The sequence below is a fragment of the Dasypus novemcinctus genome, chromosome 26, assembly GCF_030445035.2.
Source record: "Dasypus novemcinctus isolate mDasNov1 chromosome 26, mDasNov1.1.hap2, whole genome shotgun sequence".
Lineage (NCBI taxonomy): Eukaryota > Metazoa > Chordata > Mammalia > Cingulata > Dasypodidae > Dasypus > Dasypus novemcinctus.
Genome location: NC_080698.1, coordinates 6,147,139 through 6,165,948, shown reverse-complemented (window position 1 = coordinate 6,165,948; position 18,810 = coordinate 6,147,139). Strand labels below are relative to the sequence as shown.

General features: G+C 46.1%; 1 protein-coding gene across 6 annotated transcripts in view; it reads right to left on the bottom strand.

Annotated features, from left to right (window-relative positions):
* The window catches only part of LARS2 (leucyl-tRNA synthetase 2, mitochondrial), a 165,811-nt gene that overhangs the window by 128,670 nt on the left and 18,331 nt on the right, over positions 1 to 18,810 (bottom strand). For 4 of the 6 annotated variants that reach the window (XM_058288813.2, XM_058288815.2, XM_058288816.2 and 1 more), the window contains 2 exons: positions 9,933 to 10,024; positions 8,105 to 8,165 (listed from right to left, as the gene is read on the bottom strand). In XM_058288813.2, the coding sequence (XP_058144796.1) occupies positions 8,105 to 8,165; positions 9,933 to 10,024 (153 nt within the window). The remainder of the gene's footprint in view (positions 1 to 8,104; positions 8,166 to 9,932; positions 10,025 to 18,810) is intronic. The other 2 variants (XM_071212009.1, XM_071212010.1) reach the window with 1 other exon arrangement.

Here is an 18,810-nt window from a genome sequence, read left to right as displayed (position 1 = left end):
GGCCCAGCCCTAGCTGAGATCCCTGCCTGTTCCAGGCTGGCCCAGCCCTAGCTGAGATCCCTGCCTGTTCCAGGCTGGCCCAGCCCTAGCTGAGATCCCTGCCTGTTCCAGGCTGGCCCAGCCCTAGCTGAGATCCCTGCCTGCTCCAGGCTGGCCCAGCCCTAGCTGAGATCCCTGCCTGCGCGCTGTACTTCAGTTAATGACCTCGGGATGACGAGGATTCCACGCGCTAACCCCTGTAAGTGGGCCAGCGCTAACAGACAGCTGCCAACCAGTTCAGCTACACAGAGGTACCTCCTCTCCCCTCCCCTCTGCCAGCCCAGCCCAAGGAGAAGCCTCCAGGAAAGGTTAATTATCTCTCTGAGGGAGAACAAGCAATCCAGAGCCAGAGATCTGCCAGACAGGCTCAGCCTCACCTCCATGAGGACTTGAAAGGGGACTCGGAATCAAACACATCCAGGGCCTGCTCCATGTTGTCAAGGCAACCACTGCTTGCAGGCCTCACAGCAGGCGCCTTCCCAGTCCTGATTCAGGCACGGCGACGATTACTCAGACACTCACTTGGCCCCAAGTTTCTTTGTTTTAAGCCATTCTTTAGGTTCTTTTTAACTAAAGAATTTTTAAGATATATCTTCCTATTATACTGGAACCCTCATTATTTCTTGCATTTGAATCTGCCCTATCAAACTTCTAGTCTTCTATGTACATATACAGCCAAGGTATTAAAAGCCTTGAAGCAGTAATAGTTTTCATTTCGTAATCATATGAATCATGTCTGTCTTTGATGAAAATAAATTCACGCAAGTGTGGTTCAAAGAGGCCGCGTGTTTTAGATGGAAAGAGGGTGCAGTGTTGCCAAATCACAATAACACCATGGGAGTAGGGGGAAAAAGGCTAAAACAAAGACATGCAAAAATGCAAACCAACCAACCTACGGTATAAAAAAATACTTAGGAGACAACCAGGGAAATGTGCAAACTGATATTCAATCCTATTTGGAAGGGGAGGCTACAGAGGAAACAAGGCTGGCCATGGAGTAGCAGGGGTTGACGCTGGGTGATGGGTCACTTTTTTAGTGTGAGTTTGAAGTTCTCCATAATAACAATAATAATTTTTAAAACTACAAAAAAGAAAGAAGTCAAGAAGAAAGAGGAAAAAGAAGGCAGATGAGTGGGAGAAAGAGATGAGAGAGAACTGGGGCCTGGAAAGAGGAGGATAAAGGGGAAAGAAGGTGGAGAAGCACGGAGTGAACAAAAGCAAAGGTGTCCGTGGGGATGCTGCGCGCCCCTCGTGGCCGCCTCACGCCCCGGCGGGACACAAGGTGGGAAAGAGCTCGGCAGCACGGAGCTGTCCTGGTAAGAAGGCCGGCAGAGCGCGGCTCCCATGGGGACTGCGGCCACACGTGCCCTCCCCCGCTGCCCTGCGCAGAACCGCAGCCTGCAGGGAGGAGTGTGAAGACACAGGCCGCCGTGGCTCGGAGGCCCACTCCCGAGGGCTGCCCTGGGCAGAGGCAACCACCTCATTCTAGGCACCGACTCATCCAGAAGGCCGAACACAGGAACACAGGGTGGAAACCAGTGCGGATAAGAGCCCCGCAGTTCTCCACAGTCAAGAAACTGAGAACACGTCAAACTTTGATTACACCACTAAGGGAGTCAACCCAAGCCTCGCTGATGCCAGGCCTGGAATATGCTTCCCTTCTGTTTTGTTTTGTTTCACTTTTTCATTGGAATATGGGTGTTTGGGGAGTTCCCAGCAAACAGCACCAACAAATAACAAAGCCCTCCTCTGGCAGTTTACACAGGCTTCACTTTGAACCCCACGTGGTTTGACTTTCTTCCTCTTACACTCACCTGATTTTGAAGGGAACTCCAGGGGACCGCCCCACCCATCCCTGATGACTCCTGATAAAAAAAAAAAATGAGGCCCCAGAAGTCCATTTCCATCAAGACTCAAGCCCAGGCTTGGTCCAGAAGCAGCCCAGGCTCCAGATCAGGAGTGAAACGGTAACGGCCGACGTCAGAGGCATGCCTGCCTCAGCGGGCCACCCGGACCATTCAGAAACTCTGTCACCTGCCCCACGGGGCTCACGGGCCACCCCCTAGGACCAGATCATGACACCAGGGCCATAATCTGGACCCGGTCCACATCCTCTCCTTAGAAAAGCTGACAGTTATTCCATCACTTCTCTCGCTTGCTCACTCACTGTGCAGTTTGGAATTTTCAATTCCCCTCCACTCTTCCCTCAAGAGATGCTTGCTCTACAAATTCAGCTTTCAGTTTCTGACTTTCCTTCATCTCAAGATGACACAAGCTGTTTTGAGAACACATATGAAAAAGCAAAACATGGTGCTGGGCTTGCTGTGCTAGAAGACGTCATCTGATTACCATTCTGGCTGTCCCGAAATCTGTACATTTTTTAATGAAGAGAATTAAGCCCTTTATGTAAGAGATGAGAATGCAGCTCAAGAGTGGACAGTTAGCATCCTACAGGCCTTCCCAGGTAGGGCGGGGCAAGAAGAATGAGGCTATCATCCAGGTTTTTAAATTGGCTTTCTTTATCTGGGGGAGGAAAGAACATTTCTGAGCCAACTTATTTTTAAAATATTCTGGTCATTGCCAGCTAGCCATATGCCGAATTATCTGGTTTTAAAGAGATCTTAGAAATAGTATTTGTAAAGGGCACAGATTTGCCTAGACCATAAAACAAACTTATCCTCTACCTCTTCACGTTGCTGCTTTGTATTTACTGAACAGATTATAAAGGTTTAATCAAAAAGCACTTGTGGATTCCTGGGCAATATGGCATTATGAAAACATGCAGCTAAATTTGTTTTCATTATTCCATGAAATGACTGACCGATTAGCAAGATGATCAAGGTGGGAGGCCAAGCGGACTGCACCAGCAGGTAGATAAATGGCAAGGAAAGAGAAAGAATCCCACAAGGATTAAAATGGAGGTTAAAAAAAAAAGAGTACTTTGTGTAGCTCCTCCATCAAAAGACAACAGAGGGAAGCCGATGTGGCTCAGTGGTTGAGCGCCAGCTTCCCACACACAAGGCCCCAGGTTCAATCCCTAGCCCTGGTACATCAAAAAAAAAACCCAAAAGAACAGAAGACAATGGATCAGGGTAGCAGGCGTGGTTCAAGTGGCTGAGCACCTGCTTCTTACATGGGCAATAGGGTTTGGGACCTGATGCCTCCTGAAAACAAAAACACACAACAAGCAAAAGAAATGAAAAAACCAATTCAGGGGAGCCAGCGTGGCTCTGTGGTTGAGCACTGGCTTCCCACCTACAAGGTCCTGGGTTCAATCCCCAGGCCCGGGTATCTAAACAAACAAACAAACAAAAACACAATGGATCAGGTACTGGTGGTTATATAAATCAGTATATGTGATTAAACTACACAGAACTCCACACACACGACTGCATATAAAAGTTGGTGAGTTCTGAATAAGATGGGTAGTCTAGTTAATAGTATTGTATCTAAGTTAGCTCCCTGGTTTTGCTATTGGGCCATAGTTTTGTAAGCTGTTACCACTGGGGAAAACTGGGTGAAGGGTACAAGCAACCTCTCTGTACTATCTTGGCAACTTCCTGAGTCCAGGATTTTTTTTTTTTTTTAAGAAAATAGATCAAGGTCAACTACAGAGATATGAGAGAAAAAGATAATCAGCAAAAAATTCCATACCCCAATAAGTTGCTAGTCACAGGTTAAAGCAACAGAACATTCACAGTTATAAAAACAAGGCATGATGCCAGAGAATCTAAAGCAAGAGTTAAAATAAAATCTTAAAAGTTTTCACAAATCAAAAATTTAAAAATGGGCAGTCGGCTGATGAGCACTGAAACATTCAAACTAAAAATAATTAAAGAGCATCAAATTGAAATAATTGTTATGAATATGATTACAAAACTGAAAACAAAGATCAAATATAATCATTGAGAAATGGTTCATGATTGGGAAAATTATATTATAGCAATAAATTAGGCCTTTCAGAATATATTAAAAAAGAACCTCTGGAAAGTAGTTTTAGATAAATGGAAAGAACAACTGCCTTCTAATTTCTTTATCTTACATGAAGAGCAAGAAAGAGATACTAATTTATTTTTATGTTGATACTGAATCTGTGGTTTAAAAAAAAATCTTAAAGGTAACTTCTAGAAGAATTAAAAAATAAAATTGATACTTTTCAAATCTATAGGATAAAAAAGATAAAATCCAAAATGCAAGATACCATTTTAAAAAAGAGAATACATAAAACTACATCTAAGGGGAAGCTGATGTGGCTCAAGTGATAGGGCTTCCACCTACCATATGGGAGGACCCACATTCGATTCCTGGGGCCTCCTGGTGAAAAAGAAGAGAAAGGATGCCTGCATGGCGAGCCAGTGCCCATGCAAAAGAGCCATGCAGCAAGATAATGATGCAACAAAAGAAAGACGAAGGGGAGAGTCAAGGTGAAACACAGCAGAAACTAGGAACTGAGGTGGCACAGGTGACGGTGAACTTCTCTCCACATCAGAGGTTCCCAGGATTGAATCCTGGTAAATCCTAGAGGAGAAAAAATGAGAAGACCAAAAAGAGAAACAGATACAGAAGATGGCATAGCGAATGGACACAGACAGCAAAAACAGCAGGGGAGGGGAGGTGGAGTGGAGGGGAAAATGAATAAAAAAGTCTTAAAAAAACCCACTACATCTAAGAAAGTCTAATTAGAAAATAAATACCAGTTTTTAAAAGAAATACAAATAGCTTCCACTTGCCTATTAAAAACAAAGACTAATGATTGGTCAAATGAAGGCTCCCCCCATGTCTTTGCCCATCTTTTAAACTTTTAACTGCATCTATAAGTGATACATCGAAGGAAAAAAAAAAACAACAAAGATTTAAAAAACACAAAAAGGGCAAAACATATCTGGGAAACAGGAATAGAAGAAAGCAGGGATGGCATTGCTAACATCAGACAATGAGAAGAAAGTTCCATTACCAGGTATTAAAGCAAATACATAAAATTATAATAAGAAATGGATAAGTGAACAGAAACAAAACATATATATATAACAATAATACAAAGAACCCAGCCTATAAAAATGTGGCGTTTTAAATCAATGAGAAAGAAAGGACTGTTTAAAAAAAATAAAGAACACAAAAATCTGTTTTCGATGTAATATTTATATACTCTAAAGCGTCTTTAAATATTAAAAAAAACACACAAAAAATGGTTATTTAGGAAAAGTAGTAATTCCTTGTCTTATGTCATATACTAAAATAATTCCAGGTGATTTCAATGCAAAAATTAAACTATAAACAATTGAGAAGAAAATATCAAAAATTTATCTTATCTCTGAGAAGGCCTTTCCAAATACATATCTGTGTGCTAAAAATAATCCCTATAAACAAAAGATAAAGCAAATTACAAACTAAGGAAAAACATTTACAACAAAATTTAAAAATCATTAAGAAAAGCACAAACTTTCCGTCTACATTGGTAAAAACATGACCAGATCTTTCACACATGCATACCAAATTTAAACTCTCAGTAAACACATGAAAAAAAGTCACATAACTAATAAGGAAAGAAATTCGACTGAGAACAACCGTGTAATAAATAACTTGTCCAGGTGAAGACGGCCCACGTTACTGGTGAGAGCGTCCACTGGTACAGCGTTTGTGGAGGGTAATTTGGAAATAGGTATCACAAGCCTTGAACTCGTTCCTGGCTTTTTTAAGGATTTATATGAAGGAAAATGATGAAATGTGTGCACTGGAGTTCTGCGCCGGGTGTGGAGGTAGGCAGAGCAGCTCTAAGCTGGCCGCTGGGTGACCGGCAATGAGAGGAGGTCAGCGGAGAAGGTGCCTGGAGGGCTTTCTGGAGATCCACAGGGATCATCACACGCAGCAGGCCCCTGGTCCCTGGTAAGAGCCCAAGAACGACGAGGGGGTGGAAGCAGGGGTGGGCACTCGTCTACACCACTGAGCCGCAGGTTCACGACCTCTTATCGCTGACACCTGCAGCCCAATGTGCTCAGAATCAAGAGCTTTTTGGAGATCATGGCAGGTTGAATTAGGAATCCTAGGAAAAACACGTTTCTGATCTCAGTGCCATTCCTGTGGGTGTGAACCAATTGCAAATAGGACCCTTTTTAGACGTTATTCTTAGTTAAGGTGTGGCCAATGGAGCCAGGTTGAGCTGATGACAGAGGAAGCCACGGGGAAGAGGAGGGAGCTGGCAGTCGAAGGAACCCAGAAGGGAAAGGCGAGGACACGACCACATGACAGGAAAGCCAAGCAACCCAGGATCCCGGCCGTCCCGGGAGGACGCTAGCATTCACCCACAGGCAGCGTTGAGTCCCGCTGTTGAAGGCACCCCACTGCACGGTATCTGCCCCGGCAGCCAGGAAACGAGGGCAGATACGAATGGCACTTACAATGCAGCTTCCAGGTTGACTAGAGGGACAGCCCCTGGTAGCCACTCATCTTACTATTCCTACAGTAAAACACATGACCATTCACGCCAAGTGACACCAACAGGTTCGATTTTGCAGTCAAATGAGTTATGAAATAACCCTCCATTTTCAGAGCTTTCCAGACCTCAGATTTGCACAGCAGGACTTTAGAGTCTGTATGTGTAAGATGGAAGCATTAGAAATGATCTAAATGTATAATAATAAGGGCATAGGTTAAATAAATGACGTATTCATAAGATGGAAAACTAAACAACTGTAAAAAGTTACTTTTTCAAATAATATTTAAAGAAATGGGAAAACATTCATGAAAACCAGGTTAAAAAAAGACAAAATATATGCATTATGAATTTAATTTTGAAAATTTAATGATATAGATGTTTAGAATCCTGGAATGAAAGCCACACTGACTTTCGTTCTTCCTCATACTTTTCTGGTTTTCTAATCTTCTATTACAACCAGGAAAATAAACCAATAATTTTTTTAAAAACTCATTTCTGGCCAGTGCTCCTGTGCAGGACTAAGCTAGTTTCCACCCTAGAGGGTCAATGAGGTCATCTCTGCCCCCTCGAGGGATGTATAATCCCACCCCTGAAGGGCCCTGGGCATTAGTCAATTCTCTCCACTTTAGACTGTACTTCCTTCTAGACCAGCTGTTCCTACTACAGGGCAGCTTGACCCAGGCACTTGGACTTTTTTACACCTCTGCCAAATGAACTCCAGTGACCTTGCAAGTCAGTGGTGACTTGGCATTGGTGACACATTTAAAACTTGATTCAGCCCAGAAGCTACCAGAGGGAGAGGGAGGAGGGGGAGAGAAAATTGAGGCCTGTTAAAATGAGTCTGCCCTTCTTTTTCACGGCACTCATCAAATCTCAAGCATTTAAGAAACTAGTTTATTCCAGGTACTGCTCATGAGGAAAGGGATGTGAACTTGACAGGCCCAGTAATACACCCTCCCCCCACCTCCCATCTTTGTGTGCGAGTCTACCAGGGAGCACGATGCTGGAAAGGGCCCTTCATGGAGGGGACAAGCAGGAGTCCAACTAATCTAACAGGTCACTCATCAGCATCTGCAGGGAGGGACATTGGCCACAGCTTTGAAGGGCTCAGTTTGCATTTAGCAAGAGTGTTCCAAACAGTGGTCCCCAGTGGCCTTCTGTGTCTGGAATTGTCCCATTTTAGCACAGTGTGAAAGCATTTTACACCAAAGGTCACATACAAAAGAGTCATTATAGGCTGAGATGAGCCTCACTTCTGAACTTGGAACAAAAGGGAAAGTGGTCAATCAGCTTAACACTGAATCCCCTGAAAGGACCAGAGTCACTGAATTTCATCATTTTTACATAGATTCCAGCAGTCTTTTTAAACTGCACGGCTGAGAAGAGAAGCTTTTGCCACACATATATCATAGCAATAAGATGTTAAATCTCTTGGCTTAATTGCACAAAAAATTACGTGTTTGAGGGCAAATCATCCACTTAGGATACTTTCTTCCTTGTAGAGCAAGATTCCTCCCCTCCTGCTTCCTGTCTCCCTCCCTTCCCTCCTCCTGACCCAGAGAGGAGGAGCCTGGAGCCCAAGCGCAGCGTCCCCAGGCAACAGGCCCTTCTTGAACAGAAAGGCCAACTTACCCTGTCCCAGCTGAAGAGCAGGCCCAGTCGGTCAAGCTGTTTCCTCATGTGCTTAATATTACTGTCAAACAAAGGGGGAGAGTGTGGCTTTCAGAGGGGGAGGAGCAGGTGACAGGAAGCCGGGATGTCTAGACTGCCCAAAAGGGGGTTGTGTTGTTTTGTCCTGACAATAAAATTAAATGAATCACGAAGAATCTGTGAAAATACCAACACACAGAAAACACCTATTATTTGAACACATACAGAACCCACTAGAAACCACCCTGGTCTCTGGCCCTTGAAGACTGCCCTTTCTCCTAACCATTCAGACATCGATATGTCCTCTCCAGGCTTATCAATAAGTTTGTGTTACAGGAAACATTTAGCCAAGTATTTGCAATTTTAAAAGCGATTGAAATAAAAAATGTAAGAGTTCAAATTGTGGGAATCCAAAAGAAACCACACAGTACTGATGTCAATCAAAAAATCTAAAACCATCTAACGACTGGGAAAGATGGCTAGAGGTGAATTAATCAACTTAAAATATGGAATAAAGAAACATACCATTCTTTTTCTCTCTCTTTTTTTTTTCAGGAAAAAGGACTAATTCATTTCTATTGCATCCTCTTTCAGGTCAAGCAGATTGAGAATAGTGAAAACCATGAAAATGTTCTCAAGGTCATCTCTGATTGGCCAACAGCTCATTTTGAGATTTCAAGTCCTGTGCTAAGTGCAATGTAGTTTAGCCCCAGTCACGTAAGACAGGAACTCCAACTACCCTTCTTTTACAGATAAAGAAGCAGAGGCTCCGAGAGGTCAAGCACTTTGCTCTAGGTAACCAGCTAGCAGGAGGGGAAGGCAAGATTTGTACTTCGGAAACAGCCTGACCGAGGGGCCCTTCTCTCCCAACCGCTAAGCTCCAGTGAGGGGTCAGCAAACTTTTCTGATGAGGGCCAGGCGGTACATGTTTTCAGCTTGGTGGGGCCGTACAGTCTCTGACAACTACTGGGCTTTGCTCCTGTGTGGCAAAAGCAGCCACAGGCAGAAAGCGAAGGACTGGGTGTGTCCAGGTGCCCAGGAGACTTTATTTACAAAGCAGGTACTGGGCCCCACCTGACTCAGGGCCCTGGTTTCAACCTCTCGTCCAAATTGCATTAAACTACTTTTTGCCACGTTTGATGGCTTTGTTTGAATCACTTCCTCCTTTTTTTCCCCATCCTGCTCACTAATCTAGAACTAACCATGCTGGAAAAGTGAAAAGCAGGGGCTCAGGAAGGAAAAAGCCCAAGTCAGTACAGGGTAGCCTTGGGCAGCCTAAAGCAAAGGGAGGCAAAGGACGCGGGACGGGTGGGCGAGGAAGGGACCTTGGAGAAAGCCGCACCCAGAATAAAGCTTCCATATAGTTCCACCGTGAGTATCTAAGTTTGTCTTGCTTGTGGATGGTAAAGGCAAAAATTTAACAGAATCAGAGAAAATTATCATGTAGAATTTGTAGGTAGGTCACACTACAGTGAAAGAGAGAAGCAGAGGCATCACAGAGATTTAATAAACACAGCACTCTCCTTCTTTTTCCTTCCGGATGTAAATACTCAAAGAAAGGGAAATAACTTCGTAAATAACAAAGCATCAAAATGAACACACGAATGAATACCCAGAATCTCTTTGGTATTTCTTAGATGAGAATACAGTCTTCTAAAAGACAAACACCAACGTGGAGAATCCTCTTTAGGTTTTGCAGCCTGCAATGTTTTGTTTGCTTTGCTTTCTATTTTTCATCAGGGTTAAAAAAAAATTTTTTTTAAGGCTTCTTTCTGTACACAAGTGTTTGAATATGACCATAAACACATACCTCTGTGTCCAGCTCTCTGGATGTAGATTCCTCTCGATGGCAGCATTCTCGGCAGGCAATCCAAAGGCGTCCCATCCCATGGGGTTGATGACCTGGCACCAAGAAGAGAAACATCAGCCAAGGCAAGTCCCTAGCCCCGACCCAGGCTTCTCTTGTGGACAATAAGCAGCAGTCCCTCCTGCCAGCACGTTTCTGGACCACTGCAGACTGAGCTTCAGAAAGCCAGTTGGCTACTATTGATGGAAGCACAGAAGAGAATTTACAAAGAGGTACACCAAGGTGCCAAGAGCAGTTATCTCTGAGTAGGCGTTTTTGTGGGTGCTTTCTACTTCTCTCATCTACATTTTCTGTAATGAACCTCAAATGTTTTTTAAAATATTTTTCTCAAAAGCCTTCTTCCAATTGCAAATAGACATGCATGTATGTGTGTGCGCGTGTGTGGGTGTATAATTTATAGGCCATCGAAATGCTCAACTTACATCAGTCTTTTCCAATTAAGGAGCCGTGCTGGCCATTCTGGCAGCCTCTTGTCACATGCAGCTATTTAAGCTTAAAATTGGATTAATCAAAATTAAATACAATAAAAAAGTCAGGACTGTGGACACACTAGCTACCTTTCGAATGGGCAGTGGCCACAGGGGGCTGGCGGCCGGCAGAGCGGACAGAACAGCTGTGGTCATTTCCATCCCTGAAGACAGCTCCGGCGTGCACTGGCATGCTGAGGGAGGGCCTCCCCGAGGCCCCACGCTGACCTAAAGAAGGCCGGCTCCCACTCCCCAGCGCTCGGGCCCGCTCGTCTTCTCAAGAGCTGCCCGAGCCCAGCACACTTGCCCTTTTTGCACATGCCTCAGAACCCTCTCGAGCCCACCCCGAAACCACAGCAGCTCTGCTTCTCGCCTCCCTCCTCCACCGCTCTGCCCCACCTGGCGTCACATGCTCTTCCGGAAGGCCCCCTGTCCACTTCTTCCTCCACGCCTACCAGGGAGAAGGGACCCTCCTCGCCCCCACTCAGAGCCAGGCACCTGGAAACAGAGCTTAGACACAGACACCAGACTACAGCAGGAAAGAGGCTGGCAAAGATATTCTGTAGAATAACTTGGGAGGCTTGCTCTAACGAGATGTTTTGAGCAAGTCCTATACATTTAGAGTAATTTTTGAAATTCAGTGCTAACGGCTAGCTATCCTTTTGGTACCTGAAATGCTCCACATGTAGCTTCATCTCCCCTTAGTTTCCTCATCTGTAAAATGGGTAAAATAACAGTATCTACCTCGGCGGATTGCTGTGAGGACTAAATGAGTTAATGTAAGGAAAGTGCTTACAGCAGGGCCTGCAGTGTTATATAGACAGTCCTTGCATGAGAGATTGTTGCTTGGCACTCACTCCCTATAAGATGGTTCCAGCCTTGGAAGAGCAAGGAATCAGGAGATCTTAGTGATCAGAGAGGTCGTTGCGCTCGACCCTGCCATCGCCCCTGGCCCCCTTATGTGACAGTTTAAGAGCCTGGGGCCCAGCGCGTGACGTCACACTAGGAGCACTGGCTTCAGCAGGGCTGAGGACTCCGCGGGCGGCTGGGGAGCGAGCTCTCGGGCCGACCTCAGGCCGTGAAGGAACGCCAGTGGGAGCAGGCCCTAGCCCGGGGCGCCTCAGGAGCCGCTTCTGCCTGTCAGGAGAGGCGCCCGCGCTGGCCCTCCGGGCCAAGTCCTCAGGCCCGGCTTCCCCCCAGCCCCAGAGGAGCTGTCGGCCCATCAGCCCCAGCATTCCTAGAAGAGTCTGCCCCAGGCCCCAGCATTCTGAGAGAACAGCCCACCTCTGACCCCTGTCCTGCTCCCGGCCTGCCCCCGCCACAAGCTGGTTTTTCTTGGTCACCAGAGCACCCGAGCTTGTGCTCATGTCCACTTCCTCGTGGTGGCAAATGACACCCAGAGCATGTTCTGTACCACCCACCACTGAGCACAGCAGGACAGGACTGAGTCACCTGAAGAATGGTCCTGTTTGCTTTTATAAATAACTTGACACAAACATATTCAGAAGAAAGTAAAACTCACCTGCAATTCTACCAGGCAGCCATATATAAGCCGTTAAATTTGGTAAATCCCCATGCAATTTTTCTCAAAATTGGATCCCATTATTGAGAAATGTGTTTTCATCTGTTCTTTCCTGTGTACATTCTATCAATGGACCCTCTTAGTATGGCACCTGCTATGTTTAACTGTTTTCCTACAAGTTGTTTCCCCTTTTCACTATTATAAAAAAGGCTAAAACCTTCTTGGGCAGCAATCTTTGTGCAGATACCTGACATTTCCTTTGCATGAGTGTAATTACAGGATAAAAGGGTATGAAACATTTAAAGATTTTTGACGTAAACAACAAATTGGCACCCAAAACCCGCTTCCCCCGGGCACGTGTGAGCCCAGAGCTTCCTTCCATCCTTACGCCCCGTCCATGGACTCTCCTGAGTGACGCTGGTGTCACCTGCTGACCACTGGCCACCCCGTGTCAAGTACAAGCATCCCAGGCCCCAGGTCTGTCCTCACCCTAGTCCTGTCATAACCCGCAACATTAAAAAAAAAGTCAGGCTCCTCTCAGCGCCTGTAGCCACTCACCTTCAAGTCACACTTTAATTCTGCACATCTTCGTAGCACATCATTATATTTTAATTGGGTTTTGCTAGTCTGAGGATTGCTCCTCTCCCCTCCAGGGATAAGCCCACCGAGAGAATGAAGCCCATCCCTCTGAAGTCAGAGCCACTCTCCCCTCTGGCCTGTGAGAGGGAAGCAGTAACACCCTTGCTCCCCGGGAGGCTGTGTGGTTTGTAAACCTGCCGCTTACTAGCAGGAGGCATTAGCCACATGCCTCCTCTTAGCCTCAGCTTTCAACAGTGGCTGGGAGCAGCTGCCTCGAGCTGCCGAGGACTCTACACCTGCATGCGCAGTGCAGCATGGGACCTGCCACGAGGCCGATGGCCTCTGCTGGCCTGCCCTTCAGCACCGGAAGCACCTCACGTCCCATGTCATGGGGTCCCCTGCCACCATGCCAGCCCATGTCTCCTGAGCTGAGGGGTGGGGGCCCCCTTTCCTCCCTGAGCAGGGCCCTAAAGAGATGAGACCAGGGCTCCAAGCAGCCCTGCCTCCCACCTCGTGGGGATGTCCAAGGCCTGGATGGTAGCCGGCCGAGACGGGGCTACACAGCTCTAGGGGGACAGGCACTGGGAAATGGCAGGGGTTGCTGCCGAGAGGGCCAGGGTGGTCAGAGGGGACTGCAGCGTTACCTGTGCCATGCAAGTATTTATTTAAGGGGAAATACATCTGAATTTTACCTTAAGCACAATTTTAGAGTATTTTTTAAGAAGAAGGAAATAAAGAAGGGACAGCTTCTTGTCTGGCACAGGAAGTAAGACCAAGTAGAGTTCAGAAGAGTTTGGGGGGAGTCGGTGTAGCTCAAGTGGTTGAGCACCGGCATACCACATACAAGGTCCTGGGTTCAGTCCCTGGCCCTGGTACCTAAAAAAAAGTCTGGAAGCAGAAGGGAAGCCTTCCCAGTAGAGAGAAAATAGCACAGTTCTTACTATGAAAGAGCCAGCCTACCCCCTAGAAAGGACCAGCTTTCTCTCCCTTTCATCAGAAAAACAAACTTTACATTTGGAATCAATTTCAGCTTCTAACTGAGAGCAACCATGGCTACTGCTTCTCAAAAAAACTGCTCTTTTCAGAAAGGGTCATGGTTTCTTTGGAGTATGCTCAAAACTTTTTATTTCCAAGAAGAGGAACACAACATTCGATTTTATTTAACAAGTTTACTAACCCAGCATTATTATAAATTAGGGATCAAAATCAAGGTATACCGAGAGTACAAAATCCAGATGACTGTACCTGGCTCCAAAGCAGAAGACCCTCTGGGAACGTGGAAGACAGAGAAGGCAGGTAAACCAGCTGATTTCCAATCAGGGCACTGACCCAGCAATTCATTCACCCCTTCGAATTTCATCTCAGAGGACAAGCCTTAGGAATCCACTCTCTGCTTTCAGATGCTTCAGAGATTTGAAAACTTGACAACTGAATGCCGTGCTATGCACTCCCTGGGCACGTGGATGGCCTGGCACACTGCTCATGTGCAAAGGACTCCCTTGCCTCTGGATATTTATGGGCAATCGCCTGGTAACTATGCAACCTCCAGACACACGGCCTAACTCTCCGTCCCCGCCACATGAACGGCAAAAAGGCCCGAGCAGAAAACTACTCGGGCTGTGGCCGGTGGCTTTTTGCCCAAGACAAATGAGTCTAACAGCAGCTCTGTGAGGTGGACTTGGCCTCTTGAAGCTTTAGTCACTCCACTTTTGGACCAGAAGGTGCTGGGGAGGCCAGCTGAGGTGGGAGGCGGGCAATTCTCTTTCTCAGCCATCTGTGCATACAACATGAAAACACAACGGAACCCACGCATGGTGGTAAGCTTTAAACCTGTCATCATTCTGTGAGGTGAGGAAGGCGACTGGCAGTGCGGCCTTTCTGGGGCTGGAACAGAATAATTTATCTCTGGCTTCAGCTGGCTCCTGCTTCAACACCCAAACCTTAGGACTACATACGTATTGTTCCTATTAATTGTGCTATGCTTGAAAACTCCATTACGGTTTTAAAAGGATTTCCTCACTGACTACCTCACGTGGAGCTTGGAACAAACATGCGCGGTGGGAAGGGCGGGCATCGTCGTTGCCGTCGCCTGAGGTCCCCAACCCCCTGCCTCTGCACCTACAGTGTCCACCACAGCAAACCAACTATGTGTCCGTGGCCAGAGCAGCTGCCTGTGACCTTGAGCTTTTCTTCTCACTCCAATGGGATCTGTTTCTGAACCCGGAAAACCACATCCATTTGGCTCTGGGAAGTTCTGCATCACATTCATGACTATTTTTCTAAGTGCCAAACCTGTGCCACTGGCATCAGAATTACCTGCACTGCTTACTTCCAGCGCGGATTCCGAAGCCCACCCTAGGTGGATCACAGCCTTCCCTTTTGGTGGGCTCTCCAGGAACCAAGTCGCAGCCTCCTGTTTGAGAACCCCAGCCATCCACAGAAAGGCTGGCCGCGCCCGAGGGGCTGGCCGCCAAGCCCGACGGAGCGACAACTCTGTGCTCTGAGCAGCGTCTTTCACCCTACACAGGCTCCCATTCCGGGGTCTGCTGGTTTTCTCTGGCAGTTTCTCAGTGTTTCACTTCACATTGATAATGGACTTAAAAAAGGAAACTCCAGGTAAGAATGCCCCTTGTGTGGCAGTCATCGGAACGCCTCTCAAACGTGCTGACTCTCCTCTCTACCCTGGTACACAGTAGCAGGTCCTTCTTCACCTTCTTTGGGTTTATTTGTGGCCATGTCAGTGGAAGTGACATCTGTCTAGGTGGGTTTAGGAGCCGCTGTGGAGCCACCCACCCTTCTCCCAGCCACAGAGCCCGGAGAGGTACCCCTTGGAATAAGAACTCCCGTCAGCCTGAGGCAACGACCTTGAGACTCCGAGTCTTCCTGCTGACGTATGCTAGACACAGCACAAGCAAAAACAGCTGTTTGAAGCCACTGATTTGAGGGCTGTTTATTACACAGGATAACCTAGCTTCTCCTGATTGATACATCTTATCAAGAACTGCCATGTGAATTGGGATGGTGTTTATAATCATGGCAATACCAAGTGATCGCCTAAAGTGACAAGGCTTAACTTTTAATTCAATATTTGCCAAACAGGCCCATGATTTTGTCGTTGGGATTTATGAATTCCCAAGTTTGATAAATACTCCTTTCGGGCTATTACCATGTAGAATGAGTACTTAGTCCAGATCTAAACAAAGAAGTCAGATGTTTTTTAAAACCTCTGTTGAATCAGTCAATTCAGAAATAGTTAAGACTTACCAGACTGTAAACTCCTAGAGAATATTGGTTACATTTGATCATGAAACACATGACATGCTGCTAACATGCAAGAAGTTAGAAAGAACTTGCCTGCCCTTAGGAAGCTTGTAATGTATCAGTGCAGAGATAAAAACAAGTGGAGGACACAGGGACTTACCTAAAATTAGTTTGTTGTTCTAACTAAGTGCTAAATTATTTCTTGATAAATGTAGGCAAGAGACTCAAGGATGGGTCTAAGGTAGAAGCAAGAATTTAAATGGGCCTTAAAGATGACAAGACTGAGCTGTTCCCAGAGGGTGATGAGAGGCACCCAAGAGGAGCTCCGTGGGTAAAACCACAGGGGCAGGAATAAGGCTGCTGCCAATGGAGTGGCTTTAGGGGGAAGCAGATGTGGCTTATCTGATAGAGCATCCACCTACCATATGGAGCATCCAGGGTTTGGTACCCAGGGCCTCCTGAACCATGTGGTGAGCTGGCCCACATGCAGTGCTGCCATGTGCAAGGAGTGCCATGCCATGCGGGGGCACCCCCCCATGAGGGAGCCCCACGCACAAGGAGTGTGCCCCGCAAGGAGAGCTGCCCCACATGAAAAAAAGCACAGCCCACACAGGCATGGCACCACACACATGGAGAGCTGACACAGTAAGGTGACACAACAAAAAAGACATACAGTTTCCTGGTGCTGCAGGGAATGCAAGCAGATGCAGAAGAACACACAGCAAATGGACACAGAGCAGACAACGGGGGATAGAGGGGGAATAAAATAAATCTTAAAAAACAACAACAAAAGAATCCAATTATAGAGGGGTACAATTGAATCTTTAACATTTTATTAAAAAACAAATAGAACTGAAGCATGTATGATTAAATGCTAATACCTGGTTCGTCAGGATGGTAGGTCTGAGGTTTGTGATATTGTCCCATGTACTTCTGTGTTGAAAATGGTTGTAATTTTTAAAAGGCCCATATTGAAACTAATGGGAATGGAGAAGATCACTAGGGAAGGTGGATAGAGAAAAGAGAGAAGGCAGCTGAGAAGAGAACCCAGGGGAGGACAGAAAAGTTCTTGAACAAAAGAATTTACTAAAATGGACACAAAAAGAAATAGAAGATCTGAATAGTCCTATACTCATTAAAGAAAGAGAATCTGTAATTTAAAAATTTCCCACAAAGAAAAATTAAGCCCAGACTTCCCTAGTGAATGCTATCAAACACTTAAGGGAGAAAGATTAACAATATTACATAACACTTTCAGAAAACAAGAAGGTAAGACTACTTTCTAGCTGGTTTCATGAGGCCAGCATTAACCTAATATCAAAACCTGACAAGGGTATTACAAGAAAAGAAAACTGCAGGTCAATATCCCACACATACAAAGGGATATTAGGAAACTGAATACAGCAATATAAAAAAAGAAAAATATATCATGGCCAAGTGGAATTTGTCTGAGGAATGTAAGGTTTGGTTTACTTTGAAAAAATCCCTCAAGGTAACTCACATTAGCAGATTCAAGGAGAAAACCCACATCTCACCTTAATAGATACAGAAACGGCATCTGACAAAAACCATAGCCATTAGTGATAAAAACGCTAGCAAGCTAGGAGTAAAGAGGAAAGTCCTCGAGCTGGGAAAGAGCGTGCCTCGATGGAGTGACACAGGAAAAGGCTGGAATACCCTGGAAGGAAGAGGCCACAGGGCAGGGGCATGAGGTCTCACACCAAGACGGAGAAAGTGGCCACTGTGACATGCTGCTGAGGGCTGGGAAAGGGGACGACAGACACTCCGAGGCGGTCACCGGTGGCCTTGGGGAGAACAGACTCAGAGCTCGGCCTGTCTTCTCCGACTTCCCTTAATGCTGAGCTCGGGTGCCTGAGCAGTATTCCCCATAGCACGGTGAACAAAGCACGCATGCCAACATTAACAAGCTATAGAAAAAGGCAGAGCTTACTGAAGTATTAGACCCACGCCTGATTTTCAACCGGAGACTCCAACATTTCTATTTAACAGAGTAGAAAGCCCAGTGCTCAGAACCAAGCTGGTATTCAACGACTCTTTCTTGGCTGAATTAATTAATACATATCAGACTGCTGGACAAGTCTGAGAGTAGATATTCCTTTCCTCCTTAGAGTGAGGATCGTTGAACTTGGCCTGAGTCCAATCTTGCTCTACCTCTGGGACCAGTTCTGACCTGGGAAGGGAGGATTTAAAAACAAGAGAGGGAGTGAATGAGGCTCAAGCAGGACATGGGAGGCCCCAGGTTCAATTCCGGTGCCTCCTGGAGAAACAAACAAGCAAGCAAACAAACAACAAGCAAAATAAACAAAAAAACCAATTCAGGGAAGCCAATGTGGCTCAGTGTTTGAGCCCTGGCTTCCCACATATGAGGTCCCAGATTCAATCCCCAGCCCCTGGTAACCTCAAAAAAACACAACAAAACGGAGAGTTCAACAGGCTTCCAAATTGTTGGCAATTAAACCGAGGTGTCTATTTCTCTTATGCCACACAACCTAAAAATTGTAGGACACGGTTTTGCCAAATTTGGTGTTTGCATTTGGGCTGTTCTGATTTAGATATGGGCTCTGAAAATTAACAAGAAACTAATTTCAGGGAATATGGAGGACACGTGAAAAGAGACGGCTTATCATCTTAAACGGCAAATGAAACTAGGCCCAAGGAGAACACGAGTCACCTGGTGTTTGGTCCCATACACCAAATAGCAAGCAAGGGTTCAAGCACGGGGGGAGAGTTACCAGGAGCCGAGGCCAGGATCTGCAGTCAAGCTGCCTCTCAGAGGGCAACTCTATGTGGCAAATGCCAGGCAGAGGAGAGCAGGGACTGACTTACTAAATGGTGGTGAATGCCTCTCCCAAGCAGCTCAGAGTAAATCAGACCAGAATAAATAATACTTACAGCTACCACGTCTTAAGGGACTATTATGTGCCAGACGCATGCACTGTCTGGTTTAACCCCAGCAACTTTTGTGGAGGAA